The sequence below is a fragment of the Lepisma saccharinum genome, chromosome 10 (assembly GCF_977018435.1).
Source record: "Lepisma saccharinum chromosome 10, izLepSacc3.1, whole genome shotgun sequence".
NCBI classification, from domain to species: Eukaryota; Metazoa; Arthropoda; class Insecta; order Zygentoma; family Lepismatidae; genus Lepisma; species Lepisma saccharinum.
Genome location: NC_139238.1, coordinates 81142493 through 81163302, shown reverse-complemented (window position 1 = coordinate 81163302; position 20810 = coordinate 81142493). Strand labels below are relative to the sequence as shown.

At 36.4% G+C, this 20810-nt stretch overlaps 1 protein-coding gene across 3 annotated transcripts in view; it reads right to left on the bottom strand.

The window, feature by feature from the left end:
* Positions 1-20810, bottom strand: part of LOC145993983 (ATP-binding cassette sub-family C member 4-like) — a 152082-nt gene that overhangs the window by 65845 nt on the left and 65427 nt on the right. For all 3 annotated transcript variants that reach the window (XM_083130012.1, XM_083130013.1, XM_083130015.1), the window contains exons 10-12: positions 15931-16140; positions 13964-14250; positions 11238-11421 (exon numbers count right to left, since the gene is read on the bottom strand). In XM_083130012.1, the coding sequence (XP_082986138.1) occupies positions 11238-11421; positions 13964-14250; positions 15931-16140 (681 nt within the window). The remainder of the gene's footprint in view (positions 1-11237; positions 11422-13963; positions 14251-15930; positions 16141-20810) is intronic.

Below are 20810 nucleotides of genomic sequence, written 5' to 3'. Positions count from 1 at the left end.
AAGCCGGAGCACAATTCTGGTCTTGTCTTGTTGTGTGAATATGTACCTGAGAGAGACTCTCCATATTCACTGCACATTTCAAAATCCCATTTTGAATTGTATTTGAGCTTGCCTGCTTGCCTGCAGAGGTGCTGACAATGAGCTTGCCTGCTATATGCAGAGGTGCTGACAATAAGTTTGCCTGCTATATGCAGAGGTGGTGTAGACATAATTCCATGTCTTATATGTTCTATAATCAAAAGGCCTCAGGTTCGAAACCTGGCAGAGTGTCTGAGCCTCCCTGATTGCAAAATGTTGGTATTATTGCCTTGTAATTAAGAGGCTTCTGTGTTTGAATCGGCCCTCTAGAATTGTTCTGTGACTCTCTCATTTCTTACATCATAAACATATGATTTTTCACCTATGAGAATAACACTACATATGGTGTCATCAGGTAATGCCTCATGGAATTCACAGATAATTTTAATATTTGTCCTGTCATTAACCACAACTTGTTTCCTTTTTGAAGTGTTGATGACAAACATGGGTCTCTGTGCTTTGAATTCATCTGGTGTGTAATACATGTCAGTATTGGCAGTAGTGACCCTTTTGAATGCCGAAAATGCCTCATATAATTTGAGGAAATCATTCTTGGACATGTCTAAATTATAATTTTCTCTAGGAAATACCTCATTTCTGCCATTTTTAAGATAAATGTTCTTGATGTTGCAGCTATCAAATGTACTTGAATTTTTTTCCTGATTATTGTGTCTTCCAGTCTGAAACAATACCACCACAAAATCAGGCATGTTATATTGTATACTGGAGAATGAATTTGTAGCATCAAACTCATAATAGGTACCAGATGCGGGCTTCTGTACACACTGATATGTATAAAATTGTAGAGGAATCTGTGGATTTTTTAGTATATCTGCTTTGTATTTAAGAGCATAACTGGCCTCATATTCAACAACCGGGATTCTTAGCTCCATAGTCTGATTAATGCATTTGCCTTAATCAGGTAGGGTATTAGGCAGAGCTTCCCCAGTAGAGTTTATTGCACTGTACCTCATCAAAGCATTATTATCATTGGCAGCTCTTCTAAATGTAATTCTTAAACCACCCTTCCACATAATATCTTTATAATCTGAGAAGAATCCTGGCAACAGGCGCATGAGGAACAGTACAGTGTGGCTCTTAGATATAATTTTATCACCAGCCTCAAATCCACCTATTTTGTAGTAAGAAGCCTCGGTTTTGGATAATTTTAATGTGGCCAAAGCTGTGGAGGTAATGCCGGGATAATCTATTCTGTTTATAACAACGCCATGCTTTCTGATCTCAATTTCAGAGAACAGATGCGGCACAAAATTGTCCACCAATCTTATATTTGAATTTGCCGGATAATCTGTTCCATCGAGCTTTACAACATCAAATTTGATGTATAGATCTGCTCTGTGGGGGTGTATAAAGTCATCCCCCACATCAAGATCAACCTCAATCTCTGTGTTGGGTTGATTTAAATTTGCAAATGTCCTCCTGTTTGGGGGGAATGATTGTAGCTCATAACTCTCAATATTTTCCATTTTTTCTTGTATGTATTTTTATTTAAATATTAATCTCTATGATTGCAGTTGTTGTGGCTCCAGCAAAATCAACTAATTCTTCTTTTTCATTAGTGACCATCAATTCAATATAATCTATTCTATTATGACACACAGGAAAATATAATGTTGGGGATGGATTGTAGATGATTGGCTCCATAAATTCAGAATTAGGTTTGAATGTTGCAATGATGCCAGTTTGTTTGTGAGTGCCTATGCCATTTGATTTGGTGATCATACCCTCAGCCACATTACAGTGAATATTCAGAGTCTCTATGGCTAAGAATTTAGGTATATTAATAGCAGTGTGTTTGATGGCTGCTTCAAGTTTTGTGTTGTTCTCAAATCCTAACAGCTCTCCTATAGTACCCAGATCCACTGTTTCTGTAGCAGATACAATCTCTACTCTGTGAGTGACAGAATTTTGACTTAACACTACACCTCTGGGTAATTGAGCATTTAGAGTGGAGAGATTATACTGCCCTGGAGTGATGACAATTTTTTGATCCCCTACTGCAATTTTGTTGTTGTGGTGTGTAATATTAGGGATCAAGTACATGCCATAAAATGCTCTGAGAGCTATTGTTTTGGGATACACTATGTCATCATGCAATTTGAGTTTCAATATTGAATTTTGGCTGGTGAGATGGAATACCCCCATGATGTTTTAAATACCACAAGGCTTTTTGAAAATCTTCAATTGATGGTTTATTTATTTGAGACATATATCTAAGAACAGATAAACACAAATGTCCACAATTAACATCTTTGAAGTTTTGAACATGGGCATTATTGTAATAAAGATTAGGTGATTTTAAATATTTTATTAAATTTTCAGGCGGAACACCTCCAAATGAATCAAACACAAATGCCTCATTTTTTAAATATTTAAGATAACAAATCCAGTGAGTGCCCTGATTTTTGTACTTATCCAAATTAACAATGCCACACTCTTTGTTGAGTGGTTGTTCCGGCAAAGAATCAGACATGTACACACCTCTAAAATTTTTGATTCCCAGTGGCTTGATTAAAGCTTCAATATCTTGGTTTGTAAGCGGCTCTTGTTTTTTTTAAACTTATTCATGGCTCTCTTAACACATTTTCCTTGTTTCTCCATGGCCAGGTTGTGGCGCTTCAATTCATCTAATTCTGCCCTATTTTTCTTGGCATCTATTACTGTTTTTGCTATGGCAGCTGATCCCCCAGCCAAGCTCCCAACAGCCCCAAGTGCTGCTAAGATGGCCGGGATAGTAAATATGAAACCCCACACATGTGATTTTTTTCTTGATTGCTGTAATTTTTTTAATTGGGGGGTACTAAGCAACAATTTCATACCATGGCCCTTGGCAATACAAGAATTTTTTTTCTTCCGCTGTTTTTTGGTTAAAAGACTATCAATAGTTTTAAGAGATTTAAGACCTGCATAAGGTATTTGATACATAACACCCTTGGCCTTCATTGTAGGTTTATTATATACATATTCAACACCCCCACCCCAATTTTTGTTTGGTGTTCATAGCAATGGTGGTCCCCAATGCTGCTATTTTTTCACTCAAAGAAGCATCTTTGCTTACAAATCTACCAAATGCAGCCTCTTCTAATTTCTTGTCTGCAACATGTCTCTTGTCAAGATCAGAATGTGTGTTGTATGCTATGTCATGGTCTCTACAAGCAGCATCTAAAGGATTAACACCAGGATCACCTCTGTTTAATCTATGGTCCAATTTTGTGCCTGGACCACAATATTGATAGCCTGGAATGTGTAGTTCAAATGGCAGCTTGTTTATAATGTCATTAACAAGGCCCCGACCCTCAGAAATATTCCAAAATTTAGGTGGTAGAGTATTAATAATTTTTATGAGATATCCAATCCCCTTAGTGTCATTCACTATAAAATTAGACAATTTGGTGCTTATCATGTCCATAATTCCAACCTTTTCATTGTAAAAATTGTGGTTGCCAGCATTTTCCTCCCCAGCTATCACCAATAACATATCTACAAGTTTCCTGACATCATCAACCCACACAAATTCTTTAGGCAGGGTGTTGTATTGTTTGATTCCACTGACAGTCTTAATTTGTGACCATATGGGCTTGATTAAATTATTGTATTTTGCTCCACTGCTCGACTTGACTCTTTTTTGTGTGGGATCATTGTTCTGGTATAGAGCATCTGATTTTATTAATATTTCTTTGTAATATTCATAATCTTGATCTGTATAGCTGCCAGGCCTTTTCCGAGTCATCAGTTCCCACAATCCAGGTGTTCCGGGGTACTTAACAAAAGCACCTTTTTCTCCGAGACGAGATTCTGAATAAACAATCAGATCATCCCCCATAAATGTTACTCTGAAATTGCCAATTCTATGTATGATGCTACCATCAAGCTCTGTGTCAGCATATAAGCCAAACACCTCATCTTTATTGTATTTAGGTGTGGTTAAATATTTTTGAGCAAGAAGACCCAATTCAATAGGATCCTGAGTAGCTTCAATTCTTCTAGGAGCAATAGGACTAGGTGTATGAATACTGGAAAGTGGGGTGAATGGATAATCTAATATGTTTCTTGCAGCTACAGGTACAAGCTCTGTGATCAAATTTTGATTTTGCTCTGTAACAGTTTTAATATTTTTACCTAATTCACTAATAGCATCAATTACAGGCTGTTCTGTTTGTTTGTATTTTTCATAAATTCCTTGGTTCTGTGATTTCCATCCCTTAAATCTTTTTACAAGATAATCTCTTAATTTAAGATCATCAATAATTGGCCTTTTCATTGTTATTTATTTATGTTTCAATGTCTAGAAAATTGTTGATTTTATTTCTGTATTTGCCACTATTGGGTGTTCTTGTCATATCAATTGTGACAAACCCATAACTGTCCTGGTTCCAGCACCTGCTGCAAATCTTGGAAAAATCATTGTAGCTCAAGTCCCCACCTACATATTCATCATGTATATGTTTGAGGTTGGTATGATCCTGATGAAACACACATATAAAATTGCTGTTGTCTCGGATCAGCTGCTTGGGTATTTTTGAAAAAGTCTGTGCCAGGTAGAAGCAATCAATGTTTTTGTGCCGGCCCTGTGTAAAGAAATTTCTAACCTTGTTTTGATTATCCAGTATAATGTCATCAAACACAACAACAGAATTATCGAGACATTCATGAAGTGGCTTAACATCTGGTTCAAAAGTGGCTATATCCAATCCATCATATAGCTTCATCAGCTGCTGATATTTTAATTGTTCCAAGCTCTTAGAAAAGACATACAAGTGCCTGTTTTTCCAGTCTAACCAGTTGGGTGCCAATAAAAAATTATCAACCATTAGTGTAGTTTTACCACAAGCTGATGGCCCAACAATAAGACATCTAATATTTTCAGGCAGCAACTTGCCATTTCTCTTATTCTGCTGTTCAGGTTCTGGCAGCCTTTTTATAACATCCCAGGTGCTCATATTATCACTTTGTCTGCATCGATCCAGCTGTGTTCTGGAAGTCCTAGCCATTTGACAAATAACTTGTTGCCTTTTCTGCGGATGATTTTTTCTATGAGATATGTGTCAGGCTGTTTAGTTTTGCTGAGTTCTTCTTCATAGAACCTGCCTTTGAGAATTTCTCCTCGGTGATCCTTTATTAAATATGTGTTAAGGGTCCCAGGTTTAATTTGAACCACTGTAAATAATTCAGAGCTCCAGTTTCTTGTAAAGCCTCTTTTGAATAAGTGCTTATATTTGCTGATTCTTACTTGATCACCTACCCTGTATTTGGCCTTTCTTGTTGTTGGCTGATATTTAGGATAATAAACAGTGCTGATCAATTTTTGCTCATCAGATGGAGTTACTTCAGAGGGTTTCATGTTGATTGTGGAATGGACCGAGTTGTTATATTTATGTAGAAGTTCTGGAAGAATATTAAGCCATTTATAATTACCTTGAAGTGTAAATTGTTTATACATATGATTGTTTAGGGTTCTGTTGAATCTCTCTACAATTGAGGCCTTGAGATCACTGTAACTCGAATAATGTTTTATTGACTGGCTTTTAATAAATTGTTGAAACACTGAATTATAAAATTCTTTGCCATTATCTGTTTGCAAATAGCGGGGTGATCTTCCACTCTGATTGATGATTGTCCTGATGGCTTCTGTAACACATTTTCCAGTCTTGGATTTGAGTGGCACAGCCCAGGCAAATTTTGAAAATGTGTCTATTACAGTGAGTAGATACTTGTAGCCCTTGTTGATTTTGTCTAAGTTTTTCAACTGTCCACTTGCCATCTCAATCAATTCGCTCTGCCATAAATCATCTATGCCCTTTGTGACTACTGGCAGTCTCTTAAAATTATGTCTGGCTTGTCTGTGTAATTCATCAACAATAATTTGTCTAGACATAATATGTAAACAAGAATATTGCAACTATGGGGTGTTCAGCAGCTGATACTACAGGATTTTCTAAATATAATTTGTCCCCTATTTGTATTTTAAATTCCAAAGAGCCATCATCTTCAGCATAGGCTGTTTCTAATGTATTGGGATCTGTAAAATCCTCTTACTCTACACTGGTGATTTTCACTTTGTTATCAGCATTTGTTATTGATAAGGTAGGGTAGTGGTGTGCCTGTGGTTGAAGCCAATATTTGATCTTGATTGGTCTCAATGTGCCCCCAACAAAAAACTGGTAATAAAATTGTGCAGGGGACAGTATATATACTTTGCCACCTGGTGTAAATGGTGAATCATATTCTTTGTTGGGGATGCTGTACAATTCAAGAATTACTGTATGTTTTGGATTCTCAATTATGCCTGTTATTTCCTTTTCTGCTGTAAGCAATCTGCTTGTTACAGATTCAAGGTGCTCATTGATGGTCCTAACAACATCATCATGGCCTGGCTTGATTTTTATGTCCACAATAAGTTTCTTGTATTGTTGCACAGTTGTTCTTTCAACAACTGCCAATTTTGAATTTTGAGCAGTAAGATCATGGACCTGTCTTCTGATATCCTCAAACAGGGCATGCAATTCATTAATATGTTGATTAGTTGGAAGAGTGGCCACTGTCTGAGTAAGTTGTTTGATCTCTGCCTGGATATTCTTGATATCTTCTGATTTCAATATGCGATTCACTGCTCTCTTAATATTTTTAAGTTCCTGTGATGTAGGCAGATTTGATACTGTATTTTGTAAAGATTCAAGTGCCAATTTTACATTGTTTAATTCAGAAGCATCAGCCACATTTTGCATAGCATTTTGGAGCAGGGCTATATCTGCCTGAGAGGGTGTTGATTGTTGTAAAATTTCAAGCTTTGTTTGGATATCATCTATCAAGTGATGAAAATGAGATAGTTCAGATTCAGTGTTGAGGTTTTCAAGCTTTGTGATTTGTTGCTGGACACTAACAAGGGTATCTACAATACCGGGCAGGCGGGATTCTAGTACATTTGCCAAATCACTTTGCACTGCTGCTATTGTACCTTCAAGATGGGTTATGGAACTTTGAATTTTTCCAAAATCTTCATATGTTTCAAGTTGCAGCTTAATATTTGCTACACTCCGTGTTATTGCATTCAAAGCATCAGAAGATGGCAAATTGTTCATAAAATTTTCAAGTGTCTCAATTTTTTCTTTAACCTCGGCTATGGCATTGTTCAAGGGGTCCAGATTAGGTATTTGGAGTGACTGAATCTGTTCCTTTAGAGTGGAAATCACTAGATCAAAATCTTCTTGTGATTTTATGCTTTTGACAATTGTTTGGAGCTGTGTCTGGACATTATTTATTTGCTCTTCCAATTGTTGTTTCAATTGCTCAGAGTTGGTGGCCTGGGTCTTAAATTTGGCTTGAAGAGCTGCAACAGCTTCTTCTAAACTTTGAAAATTATCCAATGTAGCCAGGTCAGTATATTTCTGAAGCAATAATTTAAGTTCTGAGTCAATTTTAAGAAGAGGGTCCATACATTGTGATTGTAAATTTGTAATTTCTAATTGAAGACTGGCATTGAGTGTGGTTTTTAAAGCTTGTAAATCACTTCTTAATTTCTTGACTCTGACATCAAGCATCAGAATCTCATCACTGTGATCTTCATGTCTTGTATGGCCAAATATATCATTAGGCATTTTTGTTTTAGTGGTTATTTATTATTGAATATCTGATTCTTAATTCTATAAAAAAAGGTATAAGCTTGTCATATGATCCCGGGACCTCAATATATAAGCAGTCACCAGCAGAAACAGTATAAACAGTGCCAGAAATCATGTTTGAGTGCTTAATTCTATAAATATTTCTCCCTACTGAAATTTTGACATTACCCTCAGGGGTTGTAATAAATTGCAATTGACCACCTACAGGTAATTGGTAATGATTTAAATTATTGTTAAATATGTACAATGTTTTACCTGTTTCATCATCAACATCTGTAAATATGCTGTTCAGATGAATAATTAACAAAGCACTCAGTTTAGATATCATATCAGAAGAGGGTTGTGCTGTTGGCAGGTCCATAATAGCCTGTTTTTTGAACCCAAATAAGTTCATAGGCATGTTTATTTATTTCAAATCATGCTCTGTAATTGGGCATTGATTGCTATTTTTCAAATCACAATGCCCCCAAGGTAAAGTATGTATGCCACATGATAAAATGCATCTCTTATCATCATGTGGGTCCAGAGCCACTTTTCTTACATTATTGCTAGTCAATAAGTGATCCACACTCTGAATTCTGGATTCTGATGTTCTGATTGTGCTACATGATTTGAGGCAATTTTTGTAATCCTCAAATTCAAGCTCTTTTTCAACAGTTACTTTGCCAATGCCCTTGGCTTTTTTGGCAACAACACCACTACATGTTTCAAAACTGTACATCTTGGCTCTTAACCCAGCAAATGCCACAATAACATCACCAAGTGTCTCATCTTTTAACTTGCCAGGCACCTTTTTGTTGTGGGGTTGAATCCTTGTATGTTCACTGGTATCAAAATATTCAAGCAATTCAGGCTGTGACATATCTTTATAAACATCTTCTGTTTTAATATCAAGAACAAAACTATCCGTGTCCATGTACATCAATTTTACACTATCACCATAAAAAGGTTTCAGCACATCATAATACAATTTTAACATATGTAATTTGGCCAATTCCAATATCACAGCCCCTACATAAATAGGCTTATCAAACTTAATCTTTGTTTTTTCATGTTGAAAAGAGCCATATTTTCATCATAAATTCTTCTATAATTGAAATTAGGCTTTGCAACCAATTTTTTGCTCAGGCTGGGGTCAGTAATTATTTTAACATCGGTATGTTTTCTGACATTTTCAATTGTTTTGCCATACACTGAATTGACCATCAATTTAAACAAAGATTTATCAAATTGGCTCTTTGCAGATGTTCGAAGCTCTGTATTTGTATTAATATATGGCTTCAACCATTTTAAGTGCCTGAACCTCAAAACTTTGCCAACTTTGCTCACTTGAACACCATGTTTCATCAGGAACTGGAGGTTTTTGTAATATATGACATAGCCCTGTTTTGGCTCCAGTGTCATCATCAATTTCTTCTGTTTAGAGCCAGGTGAGCACTTAACCTCAGGAATTGGGGGCAGATCAGAAAATTTGTTGTGTAAATTATCTGGAATTGTCAGATCAACCTCTAAGAAGAGGCCATAGTTACTGTCATCAAAATCCTGAAGATTCTCAATATTAAAATCTTCAACCCATTCAAGCCCTGCATATGGCAATTTATCCATCATAGCATAACCATAGAGGCTGTTTGCATCTACATACAGTATATAATTTGATGGCAGTGCTGGATCAAATCAGAAATATATTTGTTATTTGCTCTGGCATATCTCTGAGAACATTGCACCATGCCTCCTCTTATACATTGTTCCATAAACAGATACATATCTTGATCCTGGATCCTTTTTTTCAAATTTATCAATATTCTGAACAGACATTGGATATTCTAAACCCTCCATTGCATCGTCAAAAATATGTTCATGTTGTTCATAATAAGTTATTCTCTCAGGATGCCTTGAAACTGGATACAAAGCAGCTAAAATACACCACAAAAAGCATTTCTCATCATTATTTTTATATTAACCACGGCTGTTTTGTTTTTAATATTGGCAGGTAATGGCAGATATGTAGATCCTTGTAATGGGCTGAATTCAGAAATATTAACATATAACTTGTGTGGAGATCCGCATAGGCTCCATCCAGACTCTTTTGCTGCAAATTCAGAGTGTTTAATATTCAATTGATCTATTAAACTGCTTATTATTTTGTCTGAATTTGCATTTGAATATACAGGTACAGTTTCTGTTATGTGGGGCTGTGTAAATTTTGTGCCATTTGGCTTCTTATATTGTGTAAACAATTTGAGGGACAGCTTATAAGAGCCATTTTGTGTATTTAGAATTGCCTGCACATCTGAATTTATACTCTTCAAAAAATTCTTAATACCACATTTTTGCTCTGATTCAAACAGGTAATCCCTTAATTGTCTATTAAAACTGCTATGGATGGGTTCATAGCGTGGCTGCTTTGCTGGTGAAGCATTAACAGATGTTTCATGCTTCCTTTTCAGACCAGATGTAGATGGTTGTGGGGGCAATGTTGATGACTGTACATAAGAATTACACTTATGCCATTTGTAATATGCCTTGCTTAATATTTTGTGGCATCTTGGACACATTTTTGTGGCCTTTCTGCATTTCTTATGGTTGCAAATATGCCGGTGCCTGGCCCAATGAGAACTAGATATATTTTTATTACACTGATTGCAATATTTTTGTTTTGGCATTTTTGTTGTTTATTTATATAAAATTTCTTGGTCCAAAAAAAACAGAACTATGCCAAAACAATTATAACAGCAATAACTAGGCTCGGGTGATCCCCAATATAAAATAATTTTGTTCTTTTATGCTGTTATACAACACACTTTACCAGGTTTCAGATCTGGGAGCTATCAATTATATATCAACTAACAATAATTATTCTCAAAATCTCACGTGTGGAGATATTATTTTGCCACATGTATTTCAATGTTACACATTTTATCAGGACTCAAACCCGAGCCTTTTGTTTACAAGGCAACAATATTAACATTTTTGCCATCAGGGGAGGCTTCACATTTTATGAGGACTTAAACCCAGAAGCCTCCTGATTACAAGGCAATAAAAACCATGGGGCTATGCACCATACTCCACTGGGTCTCATTAATATATACATGGCAGAATCAATCTGAGGGGGGCTACACTTGAATTCAAAATTCCTGGGATTTTGACAGAAAAACATACTATAAACAATAAAATGATATGGGAACTTGGCATAGTTTTAAGTATAGGCAAATCAGATTATTGAGGCTCTCCTTTTCTACACTAGAATTCAAAATTCTTAAAAATTCAGAGCATATCACACTAGAAGAATTAGGGTATAAGCCCCTCTTGGCTTTGTTTTAAGTATAGGCAAATCGGGCTGTTCAATCAAATAGCCTCTCCTTTTCTACACTTGTAAGTGGTCCTGGTTGTATCATCAATTACACTACTAGTTCCTAAACCAAAATATTTATAGATATGATTTCTGTTGGATTAAAGAAAGAATTTACATGAAATAAGGTCATAAAAAAAATGTCCCAAGGATTAATTATGAATACTTACATTGCACATAATGATGATGTGATCTGTATTCTTGAGGTACTGCAACTGGTGTGTAACCAGAATGCAAGTCTTGTTTCTTAAAACTATTGAAATGCAACTATCAAATAACTGTTTGCCAACAACCGTGTCCACTGCTGACAATGGATCATCAAATAGGTAGACATCAGCATTGCGGTAGACTGCTCTGAAAAAGCATTGAAGTTACTTTGCATAAAAAAAATTGAAAGCAGTTTGAATACATTTCTCATCATAATTAAGCCAGTAAACATGAAATTATATCAGGAGTGAGTATATGATTGAAGTTTATAGAGAAATATTGTAGTGGTTACCATATTTCACTGCATAATCATCACATTTTATGCCTTTTTTAAAAGAAAAACAAAGTGGAGCATGACCATTATGTGAAGCTTTTTTTTTTTTAAAAAAAATTGTATCAGTATCATTGGTACTTAAAAAAATAATTTATTACTAAACTGTCTTTGGTGCAAGATTAGGATGCACTGAATAATCATGAATATGCATATGTTACAATAGAATAGTCCAAATCGACACACATCACTTCTTTGTGACAGTTTAGTGAACATTTATCTGGTATGGTAAAAAGTGAACACATTTGTTGTTATTGATTTGTTTATTTGTGCGCTTTAGTCTAAATATTATACTTGAGGAAATTGACTACAGTGTTGCAAAGTATGAACGTACAATTACCAATTCTGTCCCTCTTCCATTAAATCAAACATTAAACGAAATAGACAAAGTTTTGGAGTTTTTATGTAAAAACAATTACACACACACACACACACACCCACACAAAATGGAAAATGAATGTTTTTCCACTCCACATTATATACAGTGGACTCTTTTTAATTCAAACTTGGATCATTCAAATTATTCAGTAATTTGAACAAAAGTTTATTCTCCTGGAAATTCCTATTGAAACCAATGTTAAAAATTCATATGTACAAGGGGCGTTCAAGTCAATCGGGGACTTTTTTTTCCCCCAGGTTTAAATAGACGCCTAGGTTGGAGGTTTTGTGTGCAGTATTATCTGGCAACTGTGTGCTGTTACTGGTAGGCGGCGCTCATATCCCACGCTTCTGCATAGACCGTTATTCAAGATGGCGGACAACAGTGTGAACGTCTACATGGAACAGCATGTTGTGATGCAGTTTTTAGTGAACGAGGACAGAAAACCTGCTGAAATTTACAGAAGACTTCAGGCTCCGTACGGTGATGAGACACTCTGTTGCAGTAAGACATTTGAATGGTGTAAGCACTTCAAAGATGGCCGTATCTCTATTACTGACGATCCCATCGTAGTGGATCACAGCCCACGGCAGTCATTCCTGGGAACATTCAGCGCGTGGAATGTGTCCTTTGGAATAAACAGGGGATTATTCACGTTGATTTTTTTACCCCATGGTGTCACTATCAACAGTGAGTATTACTGCCATGTTCTGCGTGAAGTGCATAAGAGTTTACGGAAGAAACATCCGGGTTTCATCACAAAGGGTGTTCTCTTTTTGCAAGACAATGCACGACTGCATACCACTCAACGCACATTCCAAACATTCCAGGAAATCGGCTGGGGGACATTACCACTCCCACCCTCTATAGTCCTGACATAGAGCCAAGTGATTTTCACCTGTTTGGCCCCCTGAAGGAATTCCTTGCAGGAAAACATTTCAACACTGATGATGAAGTGAAGAATGTTGTCCTACAATGGTTCCGCCGTAATGATAAATCTTTCTATGCCGAATCATTCCAGGCGTTAGTTAAAGGCTGGGATAAGTGTATAACTGTAGCAGAAGGTTATGTGGAAAAATAAATCCAGTTACCACACTTTGAAATTTGTTCTTCTATTTCTTAAAAAAAAAAGTCCCTGATTGACTTGAACGACCCTCGTAATTCGAATCTTCAAACCTTTTATTTGGATATTTCAAATGCAGTTATTCAGAGACAGCTGTAGGAAAGAGAAAGATTCTGTTTGCTGGTAAGCAGCCTCCACCCTCTCCTCAATGACGTGGGATAGCCCACCCCTTCTGTGTGTAGGTGTTCATTCTTGAACCTCCACTAGCCAATGATTTGTGAGTCTTCTTATCTACCCTCAATTGTCAGTTTTGATTAGTCAGGATACATTGTTGGCAATGTTGGAGAATGACACATTGAATCTCAAGCAAACATTAGGGATGACTTTTTTCACACAATAAATAAAATCAAAGATTTTGTTATCCACTTAAAAAAAATCATGAACTCCTTTAAGTGAGAACAGGGAGCTAATGTTGTTACAGATGTATGTGATTTTGTGTGTTAATACATTACACTTATCTAAATGTGTTTTCCATTTACTGGTAGCTTAATTGCTATTCTGAGAGGAATTGTTTTGGCTTTCACTATAGGATCAATTTTTATAGTAAGATGCATTGAATGGTCCTTATTTTTTGTCTATGCTGTAGGACATTCAGTATTAATTTTCTTTAATAATTATTAATGCATGTTTTTGTTAATTTGAATTTTGGATAATTCGAATTGTTTTCATTTGAGTTTGAATTAAAAAGACTCCACTACGTTTATTTTCGCCACTTCCAACGCAACATACTTTTCAAATTATTGCTTTCCTGGATTTTATATTCTCCTGAGTTATGTTATTTTGTCAGTTATACAATATATTTCCCAGTGTACCCTCTTCTATTTATATCATATAGTTTCATTTTACAATGTTTTACCTGGCAAGGTTGACTCTAGCTTTTTGACCTCCGCTCAGAGAAATACCCCTCTCCCCAACAATCGTCTGGTCCCCATAGGGGAAATGTTGAAAGTCCTTCTTCAGAGCACACACCTCCACCACCCTCTCGTATCGCTCTAAGTCCAAGGGGGAACCAAACAAAATGTTCTGCTGCACAGAAGCAGAGAATAGCCAAGGCTCTTGTGCTGCGTAGGAGACTCTTCCGTTCACCTCCACGGAGCCTTTGGTCAGGGGTAGCTCACCCAAGATGGCATGTAGCAGGGTACTCTGTGTGAAGAAAAGGTTGTCTTTTATAAGAACTCAGTAACGCTCATTCAAGGTACATGCGACTACTTGAGAGAAGATCCTCTCTGGAAGTTAAATGATGTAGTACTAAACTTCTTTATTTCATTACTTTCGAGAAATTTCATTTTTCCATGTTGCACAATTGGAAAGTTATTTCAGATTAATTTCGAAGGCTCACTGCCTTCATTCACATCATACCCTTAGGGAATGAATGCAGTGAGCCTTCAAAATTAATCAGGAATAGCTATCTAATTGCGCAACGTGTAAAAAGAGAAATTTCTTGTAAGTAACATATAAACTGTATTTATCACATTCTTTACTGGAGGTCAAGAGAAAAGGTGCAAGACCTTAAAGTGTATTGAACTTATCCTTCAAGTCAAAGTTTTTAAAATGCACTAGGATGACGTTTTCCTCCTAACTTAGCATGTGTTGACCCAAAAAACAAATATTCCCATATATGGTTTTCTTTATACAAAGAATTTACAACACGTTTTTAACTGGGGTCTTGACACAAAAGAATGTATTTTTAATAACTGATTTTGAATTAAATTTTCAAACCAATTGTGCAGATGCAGGAAACTTGTTTGAAATTCGAAATCTGGTTCACACTTGCCTGTGCCAAAAGTTGAAACCACTAAGCATCCAGTTGTGTAAAATTATTCAAGTTCTTGCACCATACCATCTTTTGTCACTTACGAGCATTTCAGTATTTTAAGTTACCTTATAGGTCATGTTATAAGTACGTTTGTTAAATTCTTTCAAGTTATCATTTCTCGTCAGGGTTACCATATTTGGTAAAGTAAAAAATTAAATGAAATAAACATATTCGTTTCTGTAAGCATTACAACTATATATACCAATTTTCTAATGTAATTATAAAAGCACAACAACAGGTCATGTTAAATGAACTGGATGCTACGCAATATCACATTACCAGTAGCAGTGATTAGGGGGGGAATGGGAAGAGGGCAGTTGCCCCTCCCCTCATTTTGGCCACTTTAACCCTCACTCTATACTAAACATTATGTACAATAGAAAGTAAACTGTCCTTGTCTCCCGTCCCCCCACTCCAGTTTTGGAACCCAATCGCCACCACTGCACATTACAATCAATGTAGATATGAGTTTGAATCTGAGGTGGTTAGCACAGCACACTATGATGCCCAGGATCCCGGATTCGAATACCAGCCTGGACATGGGTGTTCTTTGTGAGGATCCCTTCATCAATTTCATTATCATCACTCATCCTCATCTTTGTGATTAGCCAAATGTGGCAGAAAAGCAACACTAAATAGCAAATTAAATTATAGTACAAGATGCTGGAAATTGTTTGTGTAGATTTCTGATATCAACATTGTGTGAGTATTGATTTTAGTATCGTATTTCCACTTGAACTAGCATGACATCTAGTAAATATGTTGTTACTTGTTACTCCTAATTATAAATGTTTTAATCTATTGTTAAGAATTTGTAGAAAACTTGGACATTTTAATCTGGAAAGAAAATCTGGAAAAGAGGACATGTCTTATTTAAAAATTGGCCTTGCACTTGTGGAAAATAGTTGTTTGTGTTACATGATCCTTCATATTACTTAGGGCCTTCACCATGACAAATGAACATTCTTCAAATTATGAAAATTATTATTACATAAGTTAATATTTACCTTTCCCGACCCAACAGGGCCTATAATAGAAACTAATTTCCCAGGAAAAGCCTCAAGGTTAATATCTGACAAAGTACTATTACTTGTCGCATTCCATTTTGCACTTGCATTTCTCATTGTGACACCCAACTTTAGTGGTTCAATATCATGCTTGCTTTTGATAATATTTTCACTTCTATTCTGTATATTTTCTTCATGCAATAGAAAATCCTGAAATATAAGAGAAACAAAGAAAATAATTGCCAGTTTTACTGATAAGCATGTGTTCTGAACAGGCACGTATCTAGAGATATGTTTCGGGGTGGTCCAAACCAAGTGTCGCAGGAATAATAAAAATAATAATAATAATAATAATAGTTTTTTAAATTAAAATAATTTTATTATATTAAAGAAATACTAATTAAAATACATATTTTAATTAATATTATATTGTTGTTGTTAGTTGAAAAGGTGAAATAAGACGGTATTAGAATAGACATATAAGAGCATGTATTCAATATCTAGCTTACCTGTAGTTAAGATTGGCATAATTTGCATGAAACAAGTGCCCTGGCAAAGGAATTCATGTCAACTAGATGAAGAATTGAATATTTTTTTAATAACAAAAACTGATTTTAGAATTAGTTGGTGACAAGTAAAGTTTCTGATTATTACTTTATGCATATTATCATAAACAGTAGTGTGCAAGCATAAATCTTTGGTACTGTCATTCAAAGCCATATGACCCCAATGTAATCCTTACCTTGAAATAAGTTTAAAGGAAATTAATAACAATCGATTATACAACAAATGCTAAAGAGGATATTTTCATTATTTAATTTTAGTACTTGGTAAGTCTTTGGAGGGTGGGGGTCTGGACCCCCATCCCTAAATACGTCCTTGGTTCTGGTATAATATTATTAGTAAGTAAATGATATAGACGCATTATTCATGTACTTTCTTTTCTTTTTTCTAGTGCAAAACTATTAGACTTATATATACATTAAGGAGATAAATTATTTACTCAGTTCCTTGATGAAATATGAGCTACTTTTATTTATTTATTGTTTTTGACACTATAATTCGTCTTACGCTGTTGCCGTGTGGTCTAAGGCATCATGCTTTGGGCTCCAGCTACAGTATATGTGCAGAGCTTAGTCTCCTGGGGGAAAGCATGACAAATTTTCTCCTGTTTTTAAAATTATCACTGTAATTAAAAGATATTATACTCTTAAAGAGAATCAAGTATTTTCAAGCAGATTAAAGTTCAAAGCAACTACGGGGCGAAGGGCGTGCAGTGGCGCATCCACAGGAGGGCAATAGGTATTTTCCCTTCCCCACCTTGGACAGAAATCAATTCTAGGTCGCCAAGGGTGTCAAACATTGAGGTAAAAGAAAGCAAAAGTAGTAGAATCTAAGAGTAGAAGGACAAAAGGGTACTCAAGATGGAATTAGTTTTCACATCTTTCGTGCATTATTTCTTTCAGACAGCCAAGAGCACCTGCAGGGGCACAAAGAGGCAATTGCCACCCTCGATATCAAACTTTATACAAATAAAAATACAATTCGTAAAATTTTCTTGCTCGCTTTGCTCGCAATTTCATTCTTTCTTGCAATTCTGCCAAATACAGAGCCGTAGCTAGGGGACAGTGTAAGTTGGCCCTGGGGGCTGAACGATCTAAATTAAAGATAATTGTAATTTTTTGTGCCATATTAAATCAATATTATTTTCAGTTTGCTTGCTTCGCTCGCAATTTCCTTGTTTTCTGTAATGTGTTGTAAATTAACAGAGAGAGAAGTTATAGCTACTAAGTACTTCAGACTCTTGCTGATAAGCTGTTTTGTCTTAAATGCATGAAGACAATTGTTTGGAGAGAAAGGAGCGCGCCACATTTCAGAGACAATTTATTAATTCATTATGGTGCCTCTATGTTGCCACATTATATAGGCCTATATAATATATACCCATCAATGCAATGAAACTAAACACAGTGAGATAAAATTAGGTTTTTCTTTCCTGACTGAACTTTCATCAAGGCTTTTGCCCCCTCCCCCCTAATCAGAGGGGCTGCGCACACCTATGTAATGTTCTTGACTTTTTAAAACCCTAGTAGTAATGGCAGCACTATGTTCCTACGCGTCAGCAAAAATTTGATGCGCCTGGTGTTAGGTTACATCCGGTTGTAGCGGGCCACGAGTGATTTTATTGTTGAGTCAGCAGAACGTGTCTGATCACCTTGAAGACATCGGAAGCGGTGGGGGGAGGGGGGTCAATGGGTTTGTCACGTTGTTTCTTGATGTATGCGTATGTTTGTGTGTGTGTGGAGGAAATGCGCGCGCAACCATTGCGTATGATTCAAAGACATGAAGAAATGATTTAAAGATGGCGCCGAAGGTGCTTTACCCCCGAAAGTTTAGCGGCTAAGGTTATTGCTCTGTAAAACAAGAGGCGTCGAGGGTTCGATTCCTGGTAGAGTCAATATTGATTGATTGATAGATTGAGTTAGTTTTTTAAGTCCGTTTTATGCACGGCAAAACTAATCAGGATTGGAGCTACAGTTGAAAAGTGGTGATTCGGACCACTATGTGCCTCCACCGAGTATCGAACCTGGGACCCGTTGATTACAAGTCGACGATGTCAATATTGAATGGTCTCGATTAGCCTGTGTGTAAATAAAGGCAACAAAATGGTTGAGTTCGAAAATCGAGTTGGGTTAGTGGTTAATGTTGTCACCTGGCAATGAAGAGGTCGCGGGTTCGATTCTCTAGGTAGTTAAATTAGACCAATTGTTTAGTCCCGCCATTATAGGTCGCGATTAGTCCATCTGTGCATAAATAGTGTTTGAATAAAATCAATATGGCGGCCTTTTGTTAGTGGTTAATGTTGTCGCCTGGTAATGAAGAGGTCGCGGGTTCGATTTTCTAGGTAGTTAAATGAAGCCAATTATTTTGTCCCGCCATTATAGGTCCCGATTAGTCCATCTGTGCATAAATAGTATTTGAATAAAATCAAAATGGCGGCCGCGTTTTGTGTTCAGCGGCGGCGGCGGCGACCGGGGCGCGGCGCGGCGCGGGGCGGGGCGGGGCGGCGCGGGGCGGGGCGGGGCGGGGCGGGGCGGCGCGGGGCGGCGCGGCGCGGGGTGGGGCGGCGCGGCGCGGGGGGTGTTTTTTTTTCCGCGAGATGTTTCAACCAAGTGGTTGAGGGTTCGATTCCCAATGTTGGTGAAAATTGGATATTCAATTGTATTTGTTTAAAAGTTCCGATTAGCTTTTTTGTGCACAAAGAGAAAATGAACTAATTGGAAATAGGATGTTTATGCTGTAATGAAAAGGTCCCGGGTTCGATTCACAATGTCAAATTGGCTGATAATGATGTTGTTTTTAAAATAAAATAAAAAAAGAAGTGTGTTGAGTCCCCATTAGTATTTATGCAGGAACAGATATTAAAAATCAAAACAAAATGGCTGTGACTGGTGTTTAGTATTCGAAAGGTTCCAGGTTCGAGTTCCTAGTTATAATTTTTTTTTTTTTTAGTTTACAGAATTAGTTCCCATTTATTGCGTTTTGGCGAACACATCCTCCCCCCTTTGTGGCATTTGGACATGTTGGATATATACATAGAAATTGTTGTCAAAGTGCCTAATAATGATTTTCTGTTTAAATAAAAAAAGAAGTGTGTTATCAGTCCCGATTAGCACGAACAGATATTCAAAAAGCAAAACAAAATAGCTCATATTGTTGTTTAGTATTCAAAAGGTTTTGGGTTCCAATGCTGGCAAATTTGCAGAATAACATTGATTTGTTTAAAAAGTGAGTTACTATCCCCGATTATTTTTGATACACAAATAGAAAATGCGTAACCAAGGGGCTAATGTTGGCGTTTTTTAACGCAGTCCCGATTAACCGTAATGCATAAAGCTGTTTCAACGAATATCGAACCTGGAACCTTTTGATTACAATGCAAAGACTTTTCCACTAATGTATGCTATGTTTTAAAACCAAAAATAAATAATAGTATCGAATTTTTTAAAAAATGCGTTACCAGTCTCGATTAGCCATTATGCACAAACAGATGTGTTTTGAAACCAAAGGGGGGTCGAGGGTTCGATTACAACTGGGGTATGTGTGTTGAGGAAACTAAAGGTCAACAGGCATGGAAAGTTTTTATTCGCCATCTCAAAATAAGTTTTTGGGCTTGGTACAGGTAGCTTTTTGTAGAAAGCCCCACAACGACATCAACGTGGCTACCATCTGTGGGGGCCTCTTTTTTTTTAAGTTGGAGAGGGGCACAAAGCCGTTTGTACCATACAACGTTGCACCGAAGAACCAACTTGTCAACTAGTCACTCACTCCATCATTAAAGTGCACAACATAATATCAGATTTGCACTGATAATAAGCAAAAAATTATAGCGGCTGCATAATTATATTTCAATGACAGCAAATGGTTTCAAATGAATGGTTTTCACTTTTATTTTTTACTAAGTAACAGATTTGGTAATGAAAAGCTTCAACATTTGCATATAATATGAGATTTGTTTTGGTATCCAGTTTGTATGTTGACCAAATCACAGATATACTATTACTAAGGATAGCATTAACTTAATCTAATAAAAATATATTCCACTGCATTACAAAATTAACTCATTCTGTTTTCTGTTGTTTGAATCCATATGGTAAAGTCTCGAAACTTGATGCACATCTTTTTCTTTTGGTATATACCACCTGAAAAACCCTTATTTCCGGCTTACTAACAACGGAATGTGTTAAAACTGTTACCAGTCCCAATCAGCCGCAGTGCGCAAAAAGAGAAATTGTTTAGATGGCCGCTTTATGCACAGATGGGGGTAATCGGGGCTGGATCTACAGTTTGAAGCGGTACTATATGTAACTATATAAAAT